At 41.6% G+C, this 23,616-nt stretch overlaps 1 protein-coding gene across 4 annotated transcripts in view; it reads left to right on the top strand.

The window, feature by feature from the left end:
- MEAF6 (MYST/Esa1 associated factor 6) overlaps window positions 1-15,544 on the top strand; it is a 47,840-nt gene extending 32,296 nt beyond the window's left edge. Inside the window, exons 6-9 of one of the 4 annotated variants that reach the window (XR_013223868.1) lie at window positions 482-511; window positions 3,053-3,106; window positions 3,781-3,814; window positions 12,826-15,544. Coding sequence is in view for 2 of the 4 variants with exons in the window: in XM_077295885.1 (XP_077152000.1) it covers window positions 482-511; window positions 3,781-3,814; window positions 12,826-12,834 (73 nt within the window). In the remaining 2 variants the exon portion in view is untranslated. The remainder of the gene's footprint in view (window positions 1-481; window positions 512-3,052; window positions 3,107-3,780; window positions 3,815-12,825) is intronic. The other 3 variants (XR_013223869.1, XM_077295885.1, XM_077295886.1) reach the window with 3 other exon arrangements.
- Window positions 15,545-23,616: the final 8,072 nt, after the last annotated feature.

The raw sequence follows: 23,616 nt of genomic DNA, 5'->3' as shown, positions 1-23,616 counted from the left end.
TTGGAGGACTGAAAAAAGAGGTTTCTCAGCCATTGTTTTGCACGAGATCATGCTGCATAAATACCTTGCATTTTCTTAATTGGTGAAATGGATGTCAAAAATCGTCCTGGGTAAAAAAAAAGAAAAGAAAAAAATGCTGAAACAAAACTGAAATTTGAAAAACACAAATTTTTTGACCACTGGAAAAAGATGCAGTGTAAGCATGCCCATATGTCATGTCTTCTGAAGGAAGCGTAATCCTGCTAGACCATATTTTATCATGACTACTGAGGTCTGACTGTAAGCAAACATGGCTGATGGGCAATTTTTTTTCCTCATATATACGCACGCATTGGTACAGCTTTATATTCTGCTCTCTCCCAATCAGCGCAGTTTATTAATTTTTTCTTCAGAATAGCAATCTGTTTTTGCTAATCAGTCAATTCGGCTAATCGTTGCATTAATTCCTATTGCTTTCTTTTCTCTTTAATGCTTCCCTCAGTCCATCTGGCATGTATGATTATGACTTCGAGTAAGTTCAGTTCTTTTGTCTGTGCAACTTTCTGTTCAGATAACGCAAACTGCATGTTTTATGACTTGTACCACCTGTAACTGCATGCTTTTATTCGTTAGTATTGATCTGTGAAATACCTTGCGTTGGTTTGGGAATCCTAAGCTGACCTATTTTCTTCATGTACCGTATCCTAATGAAATTGTTCTGAAAGGCGTAGAGGTACAAGTGAGAAGATCTCATTGGTGGACTCTGATCTGCAAATGCCATTGATTTCCAAAATGATAGTGCTTAAGCAAGCTGAAACCAATAGCGTAATTCTCAAATCTGTAGCTGGCATGTGTGATGCAGTCTTGCTTTTCTTCTACCACCCTAAAGGGCGCTGTTGCAGGATCTTTTGGGTACTGTTCCAAGCTCTTTTTTCCCTGGAGGCATTATCTATTATGTGAGCACTGTTTAGTTTTTGCGCTGGTTCTGGAATACAGGCTGTAAGACTTGGTGGTGGACACTTTCTTGGGTGCACTAGTGAATAGAAAGATTTGTATAGACTTTAGATTGGTGCCACTACTTTCTAAACTTTAAAGCAGGGGTGGGGAACCTCAGGCCCCAGGGCCATTTCCAGCCCTCGATGACCTTTTATCAGGCCCCCGACCATATTCTCAGGGACGGCATTCTTGGGCAGGGAGGTGTATTTTGATTACCACCAGCTAATTAATTTCTTCTTGCTCTGTTAGCACACACACACAGTGATCACTACTGAACACTGAAGGGCATGCAATGAAAGATTACGTCCTGATACCAGTGCCTCAGTCATGATGCACTTTGTGGGCGGAGTTTGTACGGCCCCCGAAGGATGGTATAAATATCCAAATGGCCCTTGGTAGAAAAAAGATTCCCCACCCCTGATTGAGACATAAAGATCATGGTGCTCCTGCACATGTGGCTAGTGTTGTAATGAAAGAAGGCATCACTAAGAAACCGTACAGCCAGTTAGGCCACATACTGAACCCAAACCCCAGACTATGGCTTCTGTGTAGATAATAAGAGTAAATTTAAGTTGCGACTTTTGTATAATTGTTTTTGTAACTCCCCCCACCCACCTCCAATATTGTGGAAAAGTACCAGAGCATTGGAAAAAAAACCTACGGTATCCCTATTGACGTGGTAACATAATGATGATCCACAGGATAAAGTGAAACTTGGAATTGCCATATTCCTTTCACACCCACCGCTGAAGGAAATTAAATATAATATACATTCACGTTATCTACTCAATCGATACAAGCCAAACAACTGGCACGAACAAAATTACAACTTACTCTACAAAAATATGTCCTCAAATTCTTATTGATGGAAAATGAAAACTATTCTAGGTCTTCAAATTCGACAATAAAAATAAATCCTTGGTTCTTAAGGTCCAAAACAACCAAAGTATTAAAGGGATTATTTGGGGCTATTTTTTCCCCTTATGCGCCTAAGAACGTACAGGCAGGTAGTTCTAACTACCTGTCTGTTGTGCCGGCGCCGATCTGACAGTAGGTGTGGTACTGGACTGATCTTGACGCTGATTCTGCAACTTCCGGTGACAAAATGTGGACAGAGAATTGCTTCTCCTCTGCTGATGGGTCGTTACTGCTAATGTCGTAATGATTGACAGCCTGTCGCATAACTGCGGGGAGTCTGCTATCAATTAGTAGGACGTCAGCAGTCATGCGCTGTTGATAGAGCAGTCCAGAAGACGAAGAGCTGCTCTATTGACGTGCAGGGGCAGTCTGTGATCTCTCTGAGCCGGCATCGGGCAGAATAAGCAGGTAGTTGGCAACAAACCTGCCTGCTTATTAGCCCCATGAGAGAAATAAAAGTAACCCCCTTTTAAGAGGTTATGTTTTTATTGCAGTCTCTTAAAGTAGCACATACTTGCTGACCTTTAATGATTTTCAGTCTCTACAAATAACCTCTGAACAGGATCTAAAGTGATCATCAGCCTGCCTGTGTCCTCAGAATGAAGGGGGATTTATCATTCTGGAAATCTGTGGAGATTCATGATATGACTCCACAATGTGCTCTTGCACAAATCAGTGACTTATCCGAAGATGATTTTGACTAGATTTCCCCCAAATATTATTTATTCAATCCACTGTGATCTTAGCTTTGTATTGTTCATACTCTACTTTCTTAATAAAAAGAAATGATGCAACCTGCACTACAAGATGTGCACACATCCGATCCCTGCTGATGTCTGTCGGCCATTGTAGATGTAGTCCTTATAAACTTTACCATAATCTACACATCATTTTTACCTGTATTCGGGATATGTGCTCACTGCAGACTAGTCTGTGGATTATGAGACATGGGAAATCAACTTTTCTTTAACTTTAAAACTTTATTTTTTTTTTTTAAGATGGTGTTGCATGTGTTTCTATTTACTTTGTCATGTATCATGGGACACCGTCACAAAAAGTAACTTCAAGCATAATATTTTCCCTACTCCCCAAGTTAAATCTGTCAGTATGACTTTAATTCTATTTCCTGTTTGTTGAAGACCATCTACTCTATTTTCAGTCTCAATATCTCCCGATCAAGCACAGAGTGACGCCTGCGCTTCCTATCTCATGTGTAAGTGGCTTCTAGAAGTAATGTGCCGACTTTCAAATGCCAGCTTATACCGAATGTTAGGGGTTTTCCAGTCCGCAAAGTCTGCCGTTTCTCTACGTGACTGCAGACTGCCGAATAATGACAGTGAGCACATTGCACACTTAAATGATTCCCCGGTTCTCCCTGTTATTCCCCTGGATGGTCGTGTGACTACATGTATGCAAGTTGCATGGTGGTCATGTGCCGGCCTTTCTCATCCTGCGCCTTTCAATAGAAGAGAATTGAAAGAAGCTCAAGAAATAGTCGTGTAACCATGTGTGCAGATTGCATACATGCAGTCACATGACTGCCCAAATGCACGGGGGATATAGGGGAATCATGACACTGTGTGTATCTAGCAAGGTCATGCTTCAACTGTCTGTAGTCACACACTGACTGCAGATTTTGCTTCATAGACCAGACAATCCCCTTTAAGTAAGTTATTTTTTTGTGACTGTCCCTCTGTAAGAGCAGGATATTTTCCTTTTTGTTAACCATTTTTCTATTTTTTTTTTCTATTGAGCTGTACTTGCAAAATGACAGCTGCCATCTTCATAAATAGTTTAAGTTTATGGTATATGATAATACTTTCTTCAGAATGGACACTTTCTGGTTGCTTAGTCCTTCCTTTTACACCTTTGTTTTCTTTGCTGTAGGATTGACCTCAAGCTGAACAAAAAGCCGAGATCGGTAAGCATTAATAGTTAGTTTTTTGGATTGTGTTTTTTGTTAATTTTTGTATATTTTGATGTATTTTCCCAGGTGATGTGTTGCACTACTCTGCCTAAAATATAAATTGGTTTATTTATTTATTTTTCTATGAGAGCAAGATGTAAAAAAGTTAGACAATTTTAAGACAGCGATAATTTACACAGTGCCCTGAAAGTGTTCATACCCAGTGAACTTTTTCATGTTATACCTACAAGCTTAAGTGTATTTTATTGTGATTTCATTTCATATACCCACACAAGTAGTAAGTATTTGTGAAGTGCAAAGGAAATGATACATTAACAAATTATTTTAAAAATTGAAATGTTAAAGTGGTCATTTGTATTCAGCCCTCTGTTGTCTGATATCCCCCCCCACCCCTAAAAAAAAAAAAAACTTGAGTGACCAATTGCCTCCAGAAGCCACATTCTTGTTAAATTGAGTCCGCGTGTGTAATTTATTCTCTGTATAACTACAGCTGTTCTGTGAAGGCCTCAGAGGTTTGTTTGAGAATATTTGGTATCAAATCACATCATGAAAACCAAGGTACATACTAGACAGGTCAGGGATAAAGATGTGGAAAAGGGTAAATGGGTATTGGGTTATTAAAGAAAAAAAAATAGCCCAAGCTCTGAACATCTCACGAAGCACTGTTCAATCCATCATCCAAAAATGGAAGGCGCATGTGACAACTGCAAGAATACCAAGACATGGCTGACCACCTAAACTGACATCTCAAGCAAGGAGAAAACTAATTAGAGAAGCAGCCAAAATGCCCATAGTCACTCTGGAGGAGCTGCAGAGATTAGGTAGGAGGATCTGTCCACAGTACAACTATTGAAGTGCAGTCAGACGACCGTATAACATGGAAAAGATGGCATCTCAATGCTCGGACTGGCCACCAGCTCTCCAAACCTGTATTTCTATGCAGGTATGACGCTCAGTTCAGGAGAGCCGCTGGCCAGTCCGTGCACTGCAATGTGATCGTCCTCCATGATATATGGCCATCTGGCTGCACCCATAGTCGTATACTCCACAAATCTGGCCTTTTATGAAAGAGTGGCAAGAAGAAAGCCATTTGTGAAGGTAAGCCGTAAGAAGTCCTGTTTTTAAAAAGCTATGTAGGGTACATAGCTAGAATGTGGCTGAAGGTGTTCTGGTCAGATGAGACAAAAGTAGAACTTTTTGGAAAAATAACACTGCACATCAGGCCGAAAACACTATGCTCCACTATCAAACGTGGTGGCAGCATCATTCTGTGGGGTTGCTTTTCTTCAGCAGGGGCAGGGAAGATGATCCGTGTTGATGGGAAGACGAATGAAGCTAAATACTAAATGAAGGAAAACATGTTAGAGGCTGCAAAGGACTTGAGGCTGTAGTGTAAGTTCACCTTCCAGTAGGACAACCTTTAAACATACTTGCCAGAGCTACGATAGAATGGTTTAGATCTAAGCATATTCCTGTGTTTGACTGGCCCATTCACAGTCCAATACCCAACTCCCATTGAGAACCTGTGGCAAAACTTGAAAATTGCTCTCCATCCAATCTTACTGAGCTAGAGCTACTGTAGTACTGGTAGAGACATACTCCAAAAGACTTGCAGCAATAATTGCAGTGAAAGGAGGTCCTACAACGTATTGACTCGGGGAAGCTGAATTCAAATGCATGTCACAGGTTTCAGATTGTTTCCTAATTATTATAAAAATATCAATGTATCATTTCCTCTACACTTCACAAATGCTTTGTGTCAGAATATGAAAACCAAAGGAACACTGGACATGGATTATAACAGGAGGGACACCAATAAAAATTATCTAAAATGCCTTTATTGGAGGTGAATGGCAAAAAAGTTTTTTGTAACAGTGTGCAAGAGTGCCCGCACAATTACATAGTGAAATAAAAGAAATAATTAAAAATGGATGACACTTATATACAACATGTGATTACTATATACGAATCGGGGACCACAAAAAAGATATACAAAGAGATGGGAAGTTAAAGGGAACCTGTCACCCCCAAAATCGAAGGTGAGCTAAGCCCACCGGCATCAGGGGCTTATCTGCAGCATTCTGGAATGCTGTAGATAAGCCCCTGATGTATCCTGAAAGAGGTTAGATTATACTCACCCAGGGGCGGTCCCGCTGCTGTCCGGTCCGATGGGCGTCTCGGTCCGGTCCGATGGGCGTCTCGGTCCGGTCCGATGGGCGTCTCGGTCCGGTCCGATGGGCGTCTCGGTCCGGTCCGATGGGCGTCTCGGTCCGGTCCGATGGGCGTCTCGGTCCGGTCCGATGGGCGTCTCCCATCTTCTTACGATGACGCCCTCTTCTTGTCTTCATGCTCCGGCGCAGACGTACTTTGTCTGCCCTGTTAAGGGCAGAGCAAAGTACTGCAGTGTGCAGGCGCTGGGCCTCTGACCTTTCCCGACGCCTGCGCACTGCAGTACTTTGCTCTACTTTGCAGACAAAGTACGCCTGCGTCGGAGTCGCAGCGTGAAGACAAGAAGAGGATGTCACCGTAAGAAGATGGGAGGCTCCGGATCGGACTGCAACGCCCATCGGATCGGACCGCCCGATCCAGAATACTGTAGATAAGCCCCTGATGCTTAGCTTAGCTTAGCTCGCCTTCGATTTTGGGGGTGACAGCGTCCCTTTAATATACAAATACCCAAAGATGAAAATTAAATTAAGTACTATCTCAACAATATGAATAATAACAAAGATGGGGCGGCACGGTGGCGCAGTGGTTAGTACAGCAACCTTGCAGCCTTGCAGCGCTGGAGTCCTGGGTTCAAACCCCACCAAGGACAACATCTGCAAAGAGTTTGTTCTCTCCGTGTTTGCGTGGGTTTCCTCCGGGTACTCCGGTTTCCCCCCACATTCAAAAAGACCTACTGATAGGGAATTTAGATTGTGAGCCCCATCAGGGACAGTGATGATAATGTGTGCAAACTGTAAAGCGCTGCGGAATATGTTAGCGCTATATAAAAATAAAGATTATTATTATAAAGATAAAACGGAGCCTAAGTACTAAATATATAAAATTTCCGTAAATCTTTTTTAAATATTCACCATATTTAAAAAAAATAAATAATTAAAATTAACCCCTTTCTGACCTCGGGACGGGATAGTATGTCCGAGGTCAGATCCCCTGCTTTGATGTGGGCTCCGGCTGTGAGCCCACATCAAAGCCGTGACATGTCAGCTGTTTTGAACAGCTGACATGTGCGCGCAATAGCGGCGAGTGGAATTGCGATCCACCATCCGCTATTAACTAGTTAAATGCCGTTGCTGACAGCGGCATTTAACTACCGCTTCTGGCATACAAGGTGCAAAAAAAGGTGCTTAATTCTACTAAAAAGCATGCTTAATATGCCTGTTGACCCTATAAAGTGCTACATATATATAAAGTGCTTCCAACTGTGTCCACATATAACATGCACACATAATCTTCAATATCAAATTAAAACAACCAGTATTGCAAAAATAAAGTGCACATACATTTTCAAATAAGAATAAGAAGCTCACATGTGAGTAGCATCTGATGCAGGTGCTCCTGCTGCCCCAACGCACGTTTCGTGATAGTCACTTCCTCAGGAGGCGTGTGTTGGGGAGGGAGTAAGTATATTTACAGTTATGTGAAAAAGTTTGGCCACCCCTATTAATCTTAAGCTTAATGTTTTATAAAAATTGGTTTTTTTGCAACAGCTATTTCAGTTTCATATATCCAATAACTGTTGGACACAGTAATGTTTCTGCCTTGAAATGAGGTTTATTGTAATAACAGAAAATGTGCAATCTGCATTCAAACAAAATTTGACAGGTGCATAAGTATGGGCACCCTTATCATTTTCTTGTTTTAAATATTCCTACCTACTTTTTACTGACTTATTAAAGCACTTTTTTTGGTTTTGTAACCTTATTGAGCTTTGAACTTCATAGCTAGGGGTATGCAATCATGAGAAAAGCTACTTAAAGTGGCCACTTGCAAGTTGTTCTCCTGTTTGAATCTCCTCTGAAGAGTGGCATCATGGGCTCCTCAAAACAACTGTCAAATGATCTGAAAACAAAGATTAGTCAACATAGTTGTTTAGGGGAAGGATACAGAAAGCTGTCTGAGATTTAACCTGTCAATTTCCACTGTGAGGAACATAGTAAGGAAATGGAAGAACACAGGTACAGTTCTTGTTAAGGCCAGAAGTGGCAGGCCAAGAAAAACATCAGAAAGGCAGACAAGAAGAATGGTGAGATCAGTCAAGGACAATCCTCATCCATCAACTTGCTGCAGATGGTGTCACTGTGCATCGGTCAACTCTACAACGCACCTTCCACAAGGAGAAGCTGTATTGGAGAGTGATGCAAAAGAAGCCGTTTCAGCAAGGATACCACAAACTGAGTCAGCTGAGGTATGCAAAAGCACATTTGGAGAAGCCAATTTATTTTTGGAAGAAGGTCTTGTGGACTGATGAAACCAAGATTGAGTTGTTTGGTCATACAAAAAGGCGTTATGCATGGCGGCAAAAAAAAAAAAGCATTCCAAGAAAAACACTTGCTACCCACAGTAAAATTTGATGGAGGTTCCATCATGCTTTGGGGCTGTGTGGCCAATGCCGGCACCGGTAATCTTGTTAAAGTTGAGGGACGCATGGATTCCTCTCAGTATCGGCAGATTCTTGACAATAATGTTCATGAATCAGTGACAAAGTTGAAGTTACGCAGGGGATTGATCTTTCAGCAAGACAATGATCCAAAACACCGCTCCAAATCTACTCAGGCATTCATGCAGAGGAACAATTACACTATTCTGGAATGGCCATCCCAGTCCCCAGACCTGAATATCATTGAACATCTGTGGGATCATTTGAAGAGGGCTGTCCATGCTCGGCGACCATCAAACTTAACTGAACTGGAATTGTTTTGTAAAGAGGAATGGTCAAAAATACCTTCATCCAGGATCCAGGAACTCATTAAAAGCTACAGGAAGCGACTAGAGGCTGTTATTTTTGCAAAAGGAGGATCTACTAAATATTAATGTCACTTTTCTGGTGAGGTGCCCATACTTATGCACCTGTCATTTTGTTTGAATGCATATTGCACATTTTCTGTTAGTACAATAAACCTCATTTCAAGGCAGAAACATTACTGTGTCCAACAGTTATTAGATATATGAAACTAAAATAGCTGTTGCAAAAAAAAACAATTTTTATAAAACATTAAGCTTAAGATTTAATAGGGGTGCCCAAACTTTTTCATATAACTGTATAAGGCGGTTTAGCTAATAGCACAAAAAAGACACATGTATGTTGTTACGACGGCCAGAAGAAGCGAAATAAAAAAGCCGGAGGACGTCCATAAGCGGTGCATGCGCAGTGATCCCCCAACGTGATAAATGAACATTTCCGCTTGCGGTCCGGTGGAATGCAAGCCCAGGCTCGTCGCTATGCGACAGCGCATGCGCAAACCCCCATATGGACCGCTCACGGAAAAGCCCACAGGAGAACCACCGCACAAGCGTCTAGGACCATCAAGGAAAAAACTAAAATATTAGTGAGCATAAGAAAAGGAATGTGACAAATGCTGGGTGAGTGAGAGTGAATGGACAAAGGAATGAATGTTGATAAAGTGCAACTGTGAAATAAATGACATATATGCCGAAGCATCATAACGCGCCATGAATAACAGTGCACATTGTGCATAAAAACAGAAAAAGATAATAGAAAATAACTAATAAATATGTAAATGCAAAAAGTGAGAAAATACTCTAATATCAGTATAAACAAATACGGTATATAGTGAAACATACCAATATGCAAAGACACCTATTAAACAATGAATGATCGTATATAGATACATTAATACATATTAATAGAAAAAATCAACCCATACTGCTCATAAATATTTTTTCTCTCCCAATAAAGAATATATAGTCCATAAAATTTAAAAAAGGGGATTAAAAAAATCCCAAGAAAAATGGCTCAATACTAATGAAACGCTTTTTATATAATGTCCATAATAATCTTCTGTTGGATAAGACAGACGAAAGATGACTCCCCAAATTCCAATAGCCACTTCAATGGGATCCAGACCGTCAAGACATCAAAGAATTAGAAAACAAGCTGTAAACAGACAAAAACTGTTAAAAACACATAAAGACAAAAACACACATGATCAATTAATACTTTGATAATTAAAATAGGTTTAATTATATTAATAAAAAAACCCGCCCCTAAAGACTGTTGCCAATAGATACTAATGGAATTCAAATATAAAAGAAAAATTACAAAAATGCTCCGAAGCCAAACCCCTCATTTAAGCCTAAAGGACTCACACAGTATTAAGTCTGTAGATCCATCGGCTCTCAAGTCTGGATAGACTTCTAAATAGATCACCCCCTCTTTGTCCTAATGATGATTGATCAATGGCTCTAAAAATAAAGCTTACTTGCATCCAAGCGATTACATTGTTGGAATTGTTTTGGCAATGTCTTCCAAGGTTCGTCTTCTTTTGCTGCTTTGGCCTTCTCGATATCCCTCACATGCTCTCTTACTTGGATTCTAAATTTTCTGGTTGTCATTCCAATGTATATATTTTTTTTTTTTTTACACAGACATTCCGCTAGGGAAGTCACTTTTAATCATCGCTGGGGATCAATCCGCGTTATTAACTAGTCAATCAGGGTGTCCTGAATGACTAACAAGCCTCTGCCTGTGCCTAACCGAGCCACTGTGCAGCTCGGTCCCTGGTGGTGATTAAAAGTATTTTTATTTTTTTTTTTGTTATGAAACACAGCAGGTTTTCAGAGAAAAACTTACATGACTAAGATTGTACCGCCAAGAGCTGACACATGCTGCCCACAGTTTGTGCAACATGTATCAGCTGATGGGTTCCTTTTTTAAGTGCAGATTTTGATTAAAATGTATTTATTTCTAGAATTCATGAAATTCATTAAAGGTTTGAAAGCAACACTCGCTTTCAAATCTGCCCTCACCTCTGCTAAACAGGCCTACTTCACAACCCTTGGATCTTCCCTATCCCTACAACCCCCAAACAGTTATTCAAAAGTTTTAACTCCCTCCTCCGCCCACCACTGCCCCCTCCAACCTCCCTCTTCTCTGCTGCTGCTGTCTTTGCCACACACTTTAAAAATAAGATCAACCAAACAAGGCAAGTTTTTATTGTTCAACCACCACAACCCCTTTGTATACCAGACCAATACCCTTCCCCCATAACCTCCCTCTCCAACATCACTGAAGGGGAGCTTAATTGTCTCCTCTCCAAATCACACCTCACCACTTGTGCACTAGACCCCATCCCACCTCCTCCCCAACCTCACCACCACACTTATCCCATCCCTAGCCCATCTCTTCAACCTGTCACTAACTTCTGGTACCTTCGCTTATGCTTTCAAACATGCCACAATCATGCCTATATTTAAAAAGCCAACCCTCAACCCAACTTCTATATTCAGCTATCTCCCATTCACTTCCAAACTCCTTGAGCAGCACGTCCACACTGAACTTTGAGCCCATCTCTCATCTAACTTGCTCTTTGACATTCTACAATCTGGTTTTGTCCCCATCATTCCACTGAGACTGCCCTGACAAAATTACTAAGACCTACTTGCAGCCAAAGCTAATGGACAATACTGTATACTCCTTCTAGATCTGTCCTCTGCTTTCGACACAGTTGACCACTGCCTCCTACTACAGATCGTGTCTTCCTTTGGCATCAAAGACTTCGCCCTATCCTTGATCTCCTCATACCTTTCCAACCACACATTCAGTGTCTCCCACACTACCTCCTCATCCCACTTTCTCTCTGTTGAGTCCCCCAAGGCACTGTTCTAGGACCCCTACTCTTTTCAATCTATACACTTGGCCTGGGACAACTCCTAAAGTCCCATAGATTCCAGTACCACATTTATGTTGATGATATTCAGATCTACCTCTCTGGACAAGATGTCACCTCTCTGCTGTCCAGAATCCCGGAATGTCAATCAGCCATATCCTCCTTCTTCTCCTCTCGCTTCCTCAAACTGTGTGGACAAATCAGAAATCCTCATCTTTCCTCCATCTCACAGGTCTTCCTTACCTGATCTATTTATCACAATAAATGACATCAAGCTTTCCTCCATACCGTAAGTCCGCTGTCTCGGCGTAACCCTTGACTCTGCCCTGTCTTTCAAACTGCACATCCAAGCTCTTTCCACCTCCTGTCGCCTCCAGCTCAAAAATATTTCCAAAATCTGTCCTTTCCTCAACCCTCAACTAAAATGCTTGTGCATGCCCTCATCTCCCTCCTCGACTACTGCAACATCCTTTTCTGTGGCCTCCCTGCTAACACTCTCGCACCTAACCAGTCCATCCTTAAGTCTGCTGCCTGATTAATTCATCTCTCTCCTCGCTACTCCTCCGCTTCTCTCCTCTGCAAATCTCTTTACTGGCTCCCAATCCCTCAGCATATCCAGTTCAAATGACTAATACTGGCCTACAAAGCCATCCATAACCTGCCGTCTCTATATATCTCTGAATTAATCTCCCAATATCTTCCCTCTTGTAATCTTCAGTCCTCCCAAGACCTCCTTCTCTCCTCCATACTAATTCGCTCCTCACCTAATCGTCTTCCAAACTTCTCCCTAATATCTCCCTTCCTCTTGAATTCTGTACCTCAACACATCAGACTATCAACCACATTTGGATCCTTCAGACCGAACCTGAAAACCCACCTCTTCATGAAAGCTTACAGCCTGCAATGACCCCACTGCCTCCTCACCACTACCGGAGCTGCTGCAACCCCCCAACCTGTCTCCTTCCCCACCATCCTGTAGAATGTAAGCCCGCAAGGGCAGGGTCCTCGCCCCTCTGTATCAGTCTGTCATTGTTAGTTTGCTTACTGTAAGTGATATCTGTAATTTGTATGTAACCCCTTATATAGCACCATGGAATCAATGATGCTGTATAAATAATCATGTTTTGTTTTTCTTTTTGTTTTTTTTAGGATTATTAATGTGGCTCCATATCCATCATAAAGCTTCAGCAGAATAAATTATTTCTTCTGTCAAGATTTTCGTTATTCATACAAGATTGGACAAAAGAATTTTTCTGCATTTATAAAAAAAAAAAAAAAAAAAAAAAGACTAAGAAAGATCTTCACAGACCTGGTTTTATTTCTGGATTTATACTGTTTATAAGTCCCAATCCTTCTGCTATTTTTTACCTACAGATTAATGCCAATCAGTGTGGCTAAGATAAGGATCTAAAGGGGGTTTTCTCAAGACTGACGTTATTCCCCTGTCCATAGGGAAAAACGTATGGCCCCTGAGCGATACTGAGAACTGAACTTTGCAGAATACCATCTGAATGGACCCGAGGGCGAGCAAGCACATCTTGCTTACAATCATTCTCTATGGGATTGATGAAAATGGATAATTGCTGTATATGGCTGTCTCCTGCGGTTCTATAGGCAGTGAATGATGTGGAGCTGCACATTTTCAACCTTTTTAATTCGAACATGACTCTGTAGAGTCCCATTTTCGGTATTGCTGGGGATCCCAGAAGTCTGACTCCCGTTGAATATAATCCCCCTTTTCTATGGCTGAGGATAACTTTTAGACTTGAAGAACCCTCTTTTAAGGACAAATGGTGAAACATTTTGAATATTTGTATTCGTGGCTTCAGTTGCCCTTCCATAGCCATTTTTGCTCCTACTTTCAGAGCAGGAAATGCAGTAGCTTAATTCAGCCCATTGTGGAATGTCCTCATCTTAAAAACCTTTTGTTAATTCCAGGAGTCCAGTGCCTTCTGACTACAGGTTGTCTGCCTCTGCCATGAAAAAGAACACAGCAGGGGTGACCACCGCATTTGAGCAAATATTGCCCTATTTACATCGCACGTTTTTACGCCATGTAACACATACACTCCAGGAAAACTCCCCAACATTAACGTTATTAGAGGCTGTGACATATGATTCATTTAATAGATGTGACTTGGGGTATCCAGTAAACTACTATCCTAGTCTATGGGGGTCGAATGCATCCATTTACTGAATCTGTCACCGCTCCAAAGCATGTTGTTTTCTTAATTATTTCAGTGCTATAGTCGTGGCACTAATGCAAGTTCCCTGACTCCATCATGAGTCTTTAGCTTTTTTCAGTGCTACTTTAGTCTTGTTCCGACATCATGTGACCACAGCTTCTGACTGACCGTGAGTCCGATGTAACGGTTGCAAGTTCTCAGAGACTTGCATTGAGTAGTAATCTACAGACCGGGGACTTAACTTAGTGGCAGCACTTCAGTGGTATAAAAGCAAAATATCCTGGAGTGGTGCTTTAACGAAAGCCTCTTTAAACTTTATCATAGACTTGTATTTTAGACAGATGACATAGTATATGCTTTTTATTTTTTTTCTTATGGGATTCTATAAGATGTAATGGCATGTGTAGTCTATAGCCGGGGTGGGGAACCTCAGGCCATGGGCCGTTTTCGGTCCTCGATGACCTTTCATCCGGCCCCTAGGCAAATTCCTATTGATCACCATGCTTGGGCCAGCAACTGTATTTTGACAGCCGCTGGCCCATTAATTTCTTTTTGCTCTGTGAGCACTCGTACACCATGTTCACTACTGAGCGCTGAGGCGCATGCAATGAAAGATTATTTCCTGAAACCAATGCCAGAACGTGCTTCAGGGGCCATACAAATTAAACTTCACACACAAAAGATGTTCTAAATATTTTAAATGGCACTTGGCAGAAAAAAGGATTCCCCACCCCTGTTCTATAGCCTCACAGACATGGTTTTGCTTGTACTTTGCCATCTTTCACAGCAAACGTTCTAAATGTAGGCAAAAAGTGTGATGTGAACAGGGCAAATGTACATCTCATGTTACCGTATCACCTGAAATTTCCAACTGCCGCTACCCCTATATATGGTCTTGCATTTCCACTTATTGTGTTTTTTCTGCTCTCCCTCCTGTTGCAACATTTTGTAGACAGGTTGTAGACATTGGAATATGGCTCCACAAAGCGAGATTGGTACTTTAAATATTAACACTGCATTTAGTGTGTCGCATACAGTGGTTGTTAGCTGGCACACTTGTTAGAGTAAATGCAGCAGGGATTTTATTTTTAATTGTGAATTTGTACATATATATATTTTTTTTCTTTGTTAGTTTAGACCAAATTGCTGTTTGGTAATAAAAATACATTATCACAGTGACTGAATGTTGGCCAGATACAGCTAACCAATAAATAGTAGTGTCGCAGGCATTTACAATAATCCAAAAGTATTTTTCTGTTTCAAACGACTCTTAAAGTGGAATGAAAGTTGTGTTTTTAAATCTTTTGCAATAGTTCTTTGTATTCATCCACCTAATACATTCATATCAGTTGTTCAGCCCATACCTTGTTGAGTTCTGGTTAGGAAAGCTATGGCTGGTCCCAAAATCAGTCTACACTCAATTTTTCACAGACCTGAAGTTGGCACAAAATGTTCTCTAAGGAACAAAAGTCCCATTTTTTTTTTTTCTTTTCTATTTTTTTGTAAGACATGTCTTGAACATCTGATTTAATAAATCAACCTCAGTTTGTTACATATACATATATTATATATATTTTTTTTTTGTTTTTTTTACAGTTTTTGTCAATCTTTATTTTTTATTGTGATTCATAATTGCCTGTTCACTGTGGATTTACAAAATAAAAAAAATATTTTAGTCCTTTGTTTTGTGTACGTTACTCGATTCATGAATGACAATTGTTTGAACATCACTGGCACATGAACGAGGTGAGGTGTATTTAATGCAAAAGTGTATCTGTCAGTAAGAGAGCCAAAATAATAAATAATAATCTTTATTTTTATATAGCGCTAACATTCCGCAGCGCTTTAGTTTTCAGACATTATCATCGCTGTCCCTGATGGGGCTCACAATCTACATTCCCTATCAGTATGTCTTTGGAGTGTGGGAGGAAACCGGAGAACCCTAAGGAAACCCACGCAAACACGGGGAGAACATACAAACTCCTTGCAGATGTTGTCCTTGGTGGGATTAGAACCCAGGACCCCAGCGCTGCAAAGCTGCAGTGCTAACCACTGAGCCACTGTGCTGCCCAAAAATGTTATACAAGCCAAAGAACCGATTTGACTTACAATAACTAATGACATTTCCATCATTTGGTCTTTAGACATCTGAGCCAATTACTGACAGGCGTTACTAAATCATTGCATATGAGGTTGCATTTACTTTTTTTTTTTTTTTTTTCTCCTCCGCTCTGAAAGGGAAAAGCTCAGCAGGGGTCTTCAGACATTCAAAGCCATCCAGTGGTGTCTGGCACCAAGACATTAGCAGTAGTGATGAGCGAGTATACTCGTTGCTCGGGTTGTCTCCGAGTATTTGTTAGAGCTCGGATTTAGTTTTGGTCAATATAGCTGCATGATTTACGGCTGCTAGACAGGCTGAATACATGTGAGGAATGCCTGTTTGTTAGGGAATCCCTATATGTACTCAGCCTGTCTAGTAGCCGTAAATCATGCAGCTGCGTGGACAAAAACTAAATTTCCGAACAGTAAGGCCGGGGTCACACTAGACCGTAATACGGACGAGTGCTATGCGATAAAAAATCGCATAACACTCGGCCCAATGTTAATCTATGGTTCAGCTCCCATCATCCGATATTTTCTCCACCGTATTTCGGATCCGAGGGAACTCGCAGCATGCTGCGATTGTCAGCGTATCTCGGCCGAGACTCGCCAATGCAAGTCTATGGGTGCGAGAAAAAATCGGATTCCACACGGACCATGCGTGTGCATTGCGAGAAATACGCAGCGCTGCTCTATAGAAAAGCCGGTAATTGAATTGCCGGCTTTGCATTTCTCCTTCCCAAACCCGACATGATATGAGACATGATTACATACAGTAAACCATCTCATATCCCCATTTTTTTTGCATATTCCACACTACTAATGTTAGTAGTGTGTGTATGCAAAATTTCAGCGCTGTAGCTGCTGAAATAAAGGGTTAAATGGCGGAAAAAATTGGCGTGGGCTCCCGCGCAATTTTCTCCGCCAGAATGGTAAAGCCAGTGACTGAGGGCAGATATTAATAGCCAGGAGAGGGTCCATGGTTATTGGCCCCCCCGTGGCTACAAACATCTGCCCCCAGCCACCCCAGAAAAGGCACATCTGGAAGATGCGCCTATTCTGGCACTTGGCCACTCTCTTCCCACTCCCTGTAGCGGTGGGATATGGGGTAATGAAGGGTTAATGCCACCTTGCTATTGGAAGGTGACATTAAGCCAGATTAATAATGGAGAGGCGTCAATTATGACACCTATCCATTATTAATCCAATTGTTGGAAAGGGTTAAAAAACACACACACACATGATTTAAAAGTAGTTTAATGAAATAAACACAGCGGTTGTTGTAATAATTTATTGTTCTCTTAATCCATCAGGAACACCCTCGCTTGGAAAAATAATAAACGCACAAGATACATACCTTCTGGTGAACCGTCTCGTCCCACGAAGTAATCCATCTGAAGGGGTTAACTAATATTACAGGCAGGAGCCCTGCAAATGCAGCTGTGCTCCGTGCCTGTAATCCCCGGCGAATGAATGAAATGTAGGTCATTGACCTACATTTCCTTCAGTCGCGGTGATGCGCCCCCTGGTGGATGTCCTCATCTGACCTGGAGCGTGGGAAAAAGTTCCCAGGCTGCAGTTCATGAGAACATCCACCAGAGGGAGCCTCACCGCGACTCAATGTAAGTATAGATCACTGCTTTCCTTTCAGCACCCGGGGATTACAGGCACGAGCCAGTGGATTATCGCAGCTCTGCCTGTAATATTAGTTAACCCCTTCAGATGGATTACTTCGTGGGACGTGACAGTTCATCAGAGAGGGTAAGTATCTTGTGTGTTTATTGTTTTGCCAAGCGAGGGTATGAAAATGGAATGAGAGAGCAATAAATTATTAAAACAACCGCTGTGCTTATTTCATTAAAATACTTTTTAATCGTGTGTGTGTGTTTTTTAACCCTTTCCAACAATTGGATTAATAATGGATAGGTGTCATAATTGACGCCTCTCCATTATTAATCTGGCTTAATGTCACCTTCCAATAGCAAGGTGGCATTAACCCTTCATTACCCCATATCCCACCGCTACAGGGAGTGGGAAGAGAGTGGCCAAGTGCCAGAATAGGCGCATCTTCCAGATGTGCCTTTTCTGGGGTGGCTGGGGGCAGATGTTTTTAGCCACGGGGGGCCAATAACCATGGACCCTCTCCTGGCTATTAATATCTGCCCTCAGTCACTGGCTTTACCATTCTGGCGGAGAAAATTGCGCGGGAGCCCACGCCAATTTTTTCCGCCATTTAACCCTTTATTTTAGCAGCTACAGCGCTGAAATTTTGCACATACACACTACTAACATTAGTAGTGTGGAATATGCAAAAAAAATGGGGATATGAGATGGTTTACTGTATGTAAACCATGTCTCATATCCTGTCGGGTTTGTGAAGGAGAAATGCAAAGCCGGCAATTGAATTACCGGCTTTTCACAGAGATCGCGCTGAATGAAATATAAATACAGAATATATATATATGTGTCTCAATGACATATATATATATATATATATACTGTATATATGTTTTCCCGAACATTTGAGCACATAAATCCATTAGATGTCGGTTTTGCAAGCCTGCGAGAAAATCTCCGCATACGGATGCCATACAGATGTCACACGGATCATTTGATGCGAGGAAATCGCATCCTCGCACTGCACACGGATCACTGTTTTTGAAACATTTGTGCGATTCTCGGCCGTGAAAAACGGACCGTTTTTTTATACGTTAAGTGTGTCCCCGGCCTAACAAATACTCGGAGACCACCCAAGCGTGCTCGGAGACCCGTACAATGCTATTAGCTCATCACTAATCAGCAGCTGATACTTAGTCCTTCGCGGTGTAACTTTAATAGAGCGGACTTGTCAATCCAGCACATCCCACAGACACTCAATTAGATTGAGATTTGGGAAACTTGATGGGAAAGTCTCACTATTTTGAAATCTTTGTAATTTTTTTCCTAAACCATTTCTAAGCAATCTTTGTAGCAATGCACATACTCGTCCAGGACAGCTGTAGTGCCATTTGGGAGTACAATTGCCATTAAAGGGAATCTGTCACCTAATTTTTCGCATATAAGCTGCAGCCACCGCCATTAGGGGCTTATGTACAGCATTCTGTAATGCTGCAGATAAGCCCCCGATGTAACCTGAAAGATAAGAAAAACAAGTTAGATTGTAGTCACCCCGGGGGGCGGTCAAGTCCGATGGGCGTCGCGGGTCCGGCGCCTCCCGTCTTCATGTGATGACGTCCTCTTCCTTGCTTCTGTTGCGGCTCCTGCGCAGGCGTACTGATTTGCCCTGTTGGGGGCAGTGTAAAGTACTGCAGTGTGCAGGCGCCGGGCCTCTGACATTTCCCAGCGCCTGCACACTGCAGTATTTTGCTCTGCCCTCAATAGGGCAAATCCGTACGCCTGCGCAGGAGCCGCAACAGGAGCAAGGAAGAGGACGTCATCACATGAAGATGGAAGGTCCCGGACCTGCGACGCCCATCGGACCCAGACCGCGCCTGGGTGAGTATAATCTAACTTGGTTTTTCATATCTTTCAGGTTATATAGGGGGCTTATCTACAGCATTACAGAATGCAGCGTTTTTGGACCCGTGGAATTGCATCAAATCCGCACAAGCAATGTTAGTCAATGGGAAATTGACAATTGGTTTGCACATGCTGCAGAAAAAAAAAACATGCAAATTTGCAGCATTTTATTTTCTGCAGCATGTCAATTCTTTTCGCAGCTCTGCAGCGTTTCTGCTCCCATTGACTTCCATTGTGTCAGGCAAATTCGCAGCAAAACCGCAGGTTTAAAAAGAACGGCCATTTTGCTGCAGAGTTGGGTGCGAGAAATGCTGCAGATAGGAGGAAGAGTGTGTGAGCAGAGACTGTGTGGGTGGAGTAGATGTGCAGGTGTTTGTGTGTGTGTGTGTGTCTGTGTGCGTGGGGCTGTGTGTGTAGGCAGGCATTGTCCTATGGGACTACTAGTCCCATCCAGCTATGCCTGCTACAGTGACAGCTAGCTGGATGATGGGACAGTAGTAGTCCCATCATCCAGCTACTGTGTAAAGAAAAAAAAAAAAATCCCCCCCCCCCCCCCCGCGGAGAGCTGTCAGATCGGCAGATGTGACCACGCTCCAGGGTTTAACAATGACAGCAGGTAGTCCTCCGCACTGGATTCCTCCACAGGGTTCATACTGTCTCTTGCGGCAACTCTCACGCAGCAGTGCAGTAAAATGAGAACATGAACTCATTGAACCCTCAGTGATAACACTGCAGGAGCCATTGTCTCCTGTCAGTGTGTCACTGGAGGCCCTGTAGAGCGGTCACATCTAATGTGACAGCTCTATAGGGGAGATCGTCGTGGCACACTCGTTATTAAATGGACTGCGTCGGACCAGGGAGTATTTGTTGGTTTTTTGTTTTTTTTTCTGTCTTACAGAAGATCGAGGAAGTCGCAGGAATTAGACGTAACAATAAAGATGGGGGAAAAATGTGTTTGGTGATTTATTTCATTAAAGGGAACCTGTCACCCTCAAAATGGCTGGTGAGGTAAGCCCACCGGCATCAGGGGCTTATCTACAGCATTCTGTAATGCTGTAGATAAGCCGCCGATGTTACCTGAAAGAGGAGAAAAAGACGTTAGATTATACTCACCCAGGGGCGGACCTGCTGCGGTCCGAGTATAATCTAACCTCTTTTTCTCCTCTTTCAGGTAACATCGGCGGCTTATCTACAGCATTACAGAATGCTGTAGATAAGCCCCTGATGCCGGTGAGCTTACCTCACCAGCGATTTTAGGGGTGACCGGTTCCCTTTAAATATTTAATATAATATAGCCCCCCATATAATATAATATAATATACAGCTCCCCATAGAGAGTAATACAGCCCTCCCCCATAGAATATAATGTACCGCCCCCGCCCCGAGAATGGCCCCACAGTCCATTAATCACTGATTTATACAATAAATTGAATTAGAAGATTACATAGTTTACCAGCTCTTTATTGAAAAGAACATTTGTATAAGACTTCTAGATTCTGGATTTCAGAGAAAATGTCATTTAATTTTTTTTTTTTTCTCCCTTTCTCGCTTAATTTTATGGCCTAGTTTAATAAGAATCCCTTGCATGTATGCGTTGTGTGAGTTCCATAGGGGGAAAGGACTGAATTGGTGTTAATTTGAAAAAATTCATGTTGATTCTTTTGGAGGTACTCTACGTTTTGTGGAGTACATAAAAGATACAAATTCACTTTCCAAAGATAAGTAGGAGGGGATGAGTGTCTCCCCTCCACATGTATTATTAACGGGGCATGATCCAACCATGTAATGATGCCTGTGGATGAGAGTACAATATCATCTAGAAGCGATCTCACAAAAAATAAATGTGTATGTGTTATGGACAGATGAGAAGGAATAATCTTTCAGTTATATGATGGATTCTCCAAATATCATAAAGATCATCTTTGTTAATTAATGATGCCAAATGGGGGAGAGTCTTTTGTAAACTGATGAAGAGTCCAATTCATGATCATGTGTTAAATTGAAATCTCCACAGTTGATGACATGACCTTGTTTTACTTTTGCTTAGTTCTTTCATTAACTTGCGCAGAAAGTTTAACTGAGAAATATTAGGTGCATATACTACTAAATGGTATATATTACATAATTCAAGTATGTTCTATTAATAATGTATCTCCCCTGTGAGTCAGAATCCCAGCATATTGGAGAGAAAGCCAGAGTTGCTAATAGCTAGCATTAGACCTTTCTGTTTTTTTTCTTATAATTGGCTTGTAACACATGGAAAAAGGGGGTGTTGCAGTCTGCCAGCATCTTTATGGATACGTTTCCTGAGCACAAAAGATGACGCATTTAGAAGAAACCGCCTCTTTCTATATAAAAGATCTTTTTTGTGGACTGTTAAGACCGCTAACATTAATAGAACATATCTTAATCACCATTTTTATACTTAGGAAAATGCTGAAGCCAGATAAAATCTGTGACCAACCATATACTGATGGGCAACATCAACTCCATCTTTACCACAATCCACCAAACTTTGAGAATTAGCCTGTATGTAAAAGAGTATATGAAAATACAAAACATTACGGTAATTTGACCAACATTAAGAATTAAGTAGCAGATCAACTAAAGGATCTACTTATTCTGTGCGACTGATTAGTCAGTAACCCAGAAGAGGGGGAAAAATTTCTGCCTGGCCGAAAAAAAAGTACACAATTTTCTCTCCACCCAGACGAAGAAGAGTCTATCATTCAGCACTTAGACTTGTTTTTAGCTGAAGTAAGTTTCCAGCCGGCTTCCACGAATTGTGTGTGGGGTCTTTGAGGGCGAGTGGGTAATAGTAGTGTAATGTTCCAGTTACACATAAGGTTTTCTCCCTCTTCCAAGGAGGTAACCGTGTGCCACTCTCCTCTAATTTGAGAAGCTTCAGAGGGAAACCCCATCTGTGTCGCTTGCTTTTCTCTGAGTCAAAGTGATGGGATTCAATAATCTGTGGAAACTGAGAGTTGCGGCTGAAACATCTGCAAAGATTTTAATTTGTTGATAAGGGTGTTGGGAGTTCACTTTTTTTTTTTTCTAGAAAAGAGTAGTAGGTCTTCTTTTACATGAAATAAATGGATACAAGCCGGGACATCTCTGGGCATTGAATCAGGTCAATGGGCGTTATACCCTGTGGATTCTGTCAATGATGGTGTATAATAGGGAGCAGTTAGAGAGAGCTGCATTAATCACACCTTGAAGGTATCATCTCAGTTCTTGAGGAGGCACATCTTCTGGTATCCCTCGCAATTTTACATTGTTTTGCCAAGAGCGGTCTTCTAAATCTACAGGTTTAGTTTGAATGGCTTCTAGTTCATCGGAGTTCATTATGTGCAGGTGCATCTCACTAAATTAGAATATCATGAAAAAGTTAATTCAGTTCTTCAATACAAAAAGTGAAACTCCTATTAGTCCTTACAAACAGAGTGATGTATTTCAAGTGTTTATTTCTGTTAGTTGATGATTATTGCTTACAGCCAATGAAAACTTGAAAGTCATTATCTCAGTAAATTAGAATACTTTATAACACCAGCTTGAAAAAATGATTTTAAAATATGAAATGTTGGCCTACTGAAATGTATGTTCAGTAAATGCACTCAATACTTGGTCAGGGCTCCTTTTAATAATAATCTTTATTTTCATATTTTGCATCAATTACTGCATCAATGTGGCGTGGAATGGAGGCGATCAGCCTGTGGCACTGCTGAGGTGTTATGGAAGCCCAGGTTGCTTTGATAGCAGCCTTCAGCTCATCTGCATTGTTGGGTCTGGTGTCTCATCTTCCTCTTGACAATATCCAATAGATTTTCTATGGGTTTAAGGTCAGATGAGTTTGCTAGTCAATCAAGCACAGTGATACCTTTTAAACCAGGAATTGGTACTTTTGGCAGTGTGGACAGGTGCCAAGTCCTGCTGGAGAATTACATTTTCATCTCCAAAAAGCTTGTCGGCAGAGGAAAGCATGAAGTGCTCTAAAACTTCCTGGTAGACGGCTGCGCTGACTTTGGTTTTGATAAAATACAATGGACCTACACCAGCAGAGGACATGGCTCCCCAAACCATCACTGATTGTGGACACCTCACTCTAGACCTTGGAAATCACAGTCCCAGAGTCTGG

This window comes from Ranitomeya variabilis, chromosome 3 (genome assembly GCF_051348905.1).
Source record: "Ranitomeya variabilis isolate aRanVar5 chromosome 3, aRanVar5.hap1, whole genome shotgun sequence".
Taxonomy (NCBI): Eukaryota; Metazoa; Chordata; class Amphibia; order Anura; family Dendrobatidae; genus Ranitomeya; species Ranitomeya variabilis.
This window is presented reverse-complemented; position numbering and strand designations above follow the sequence as displayed.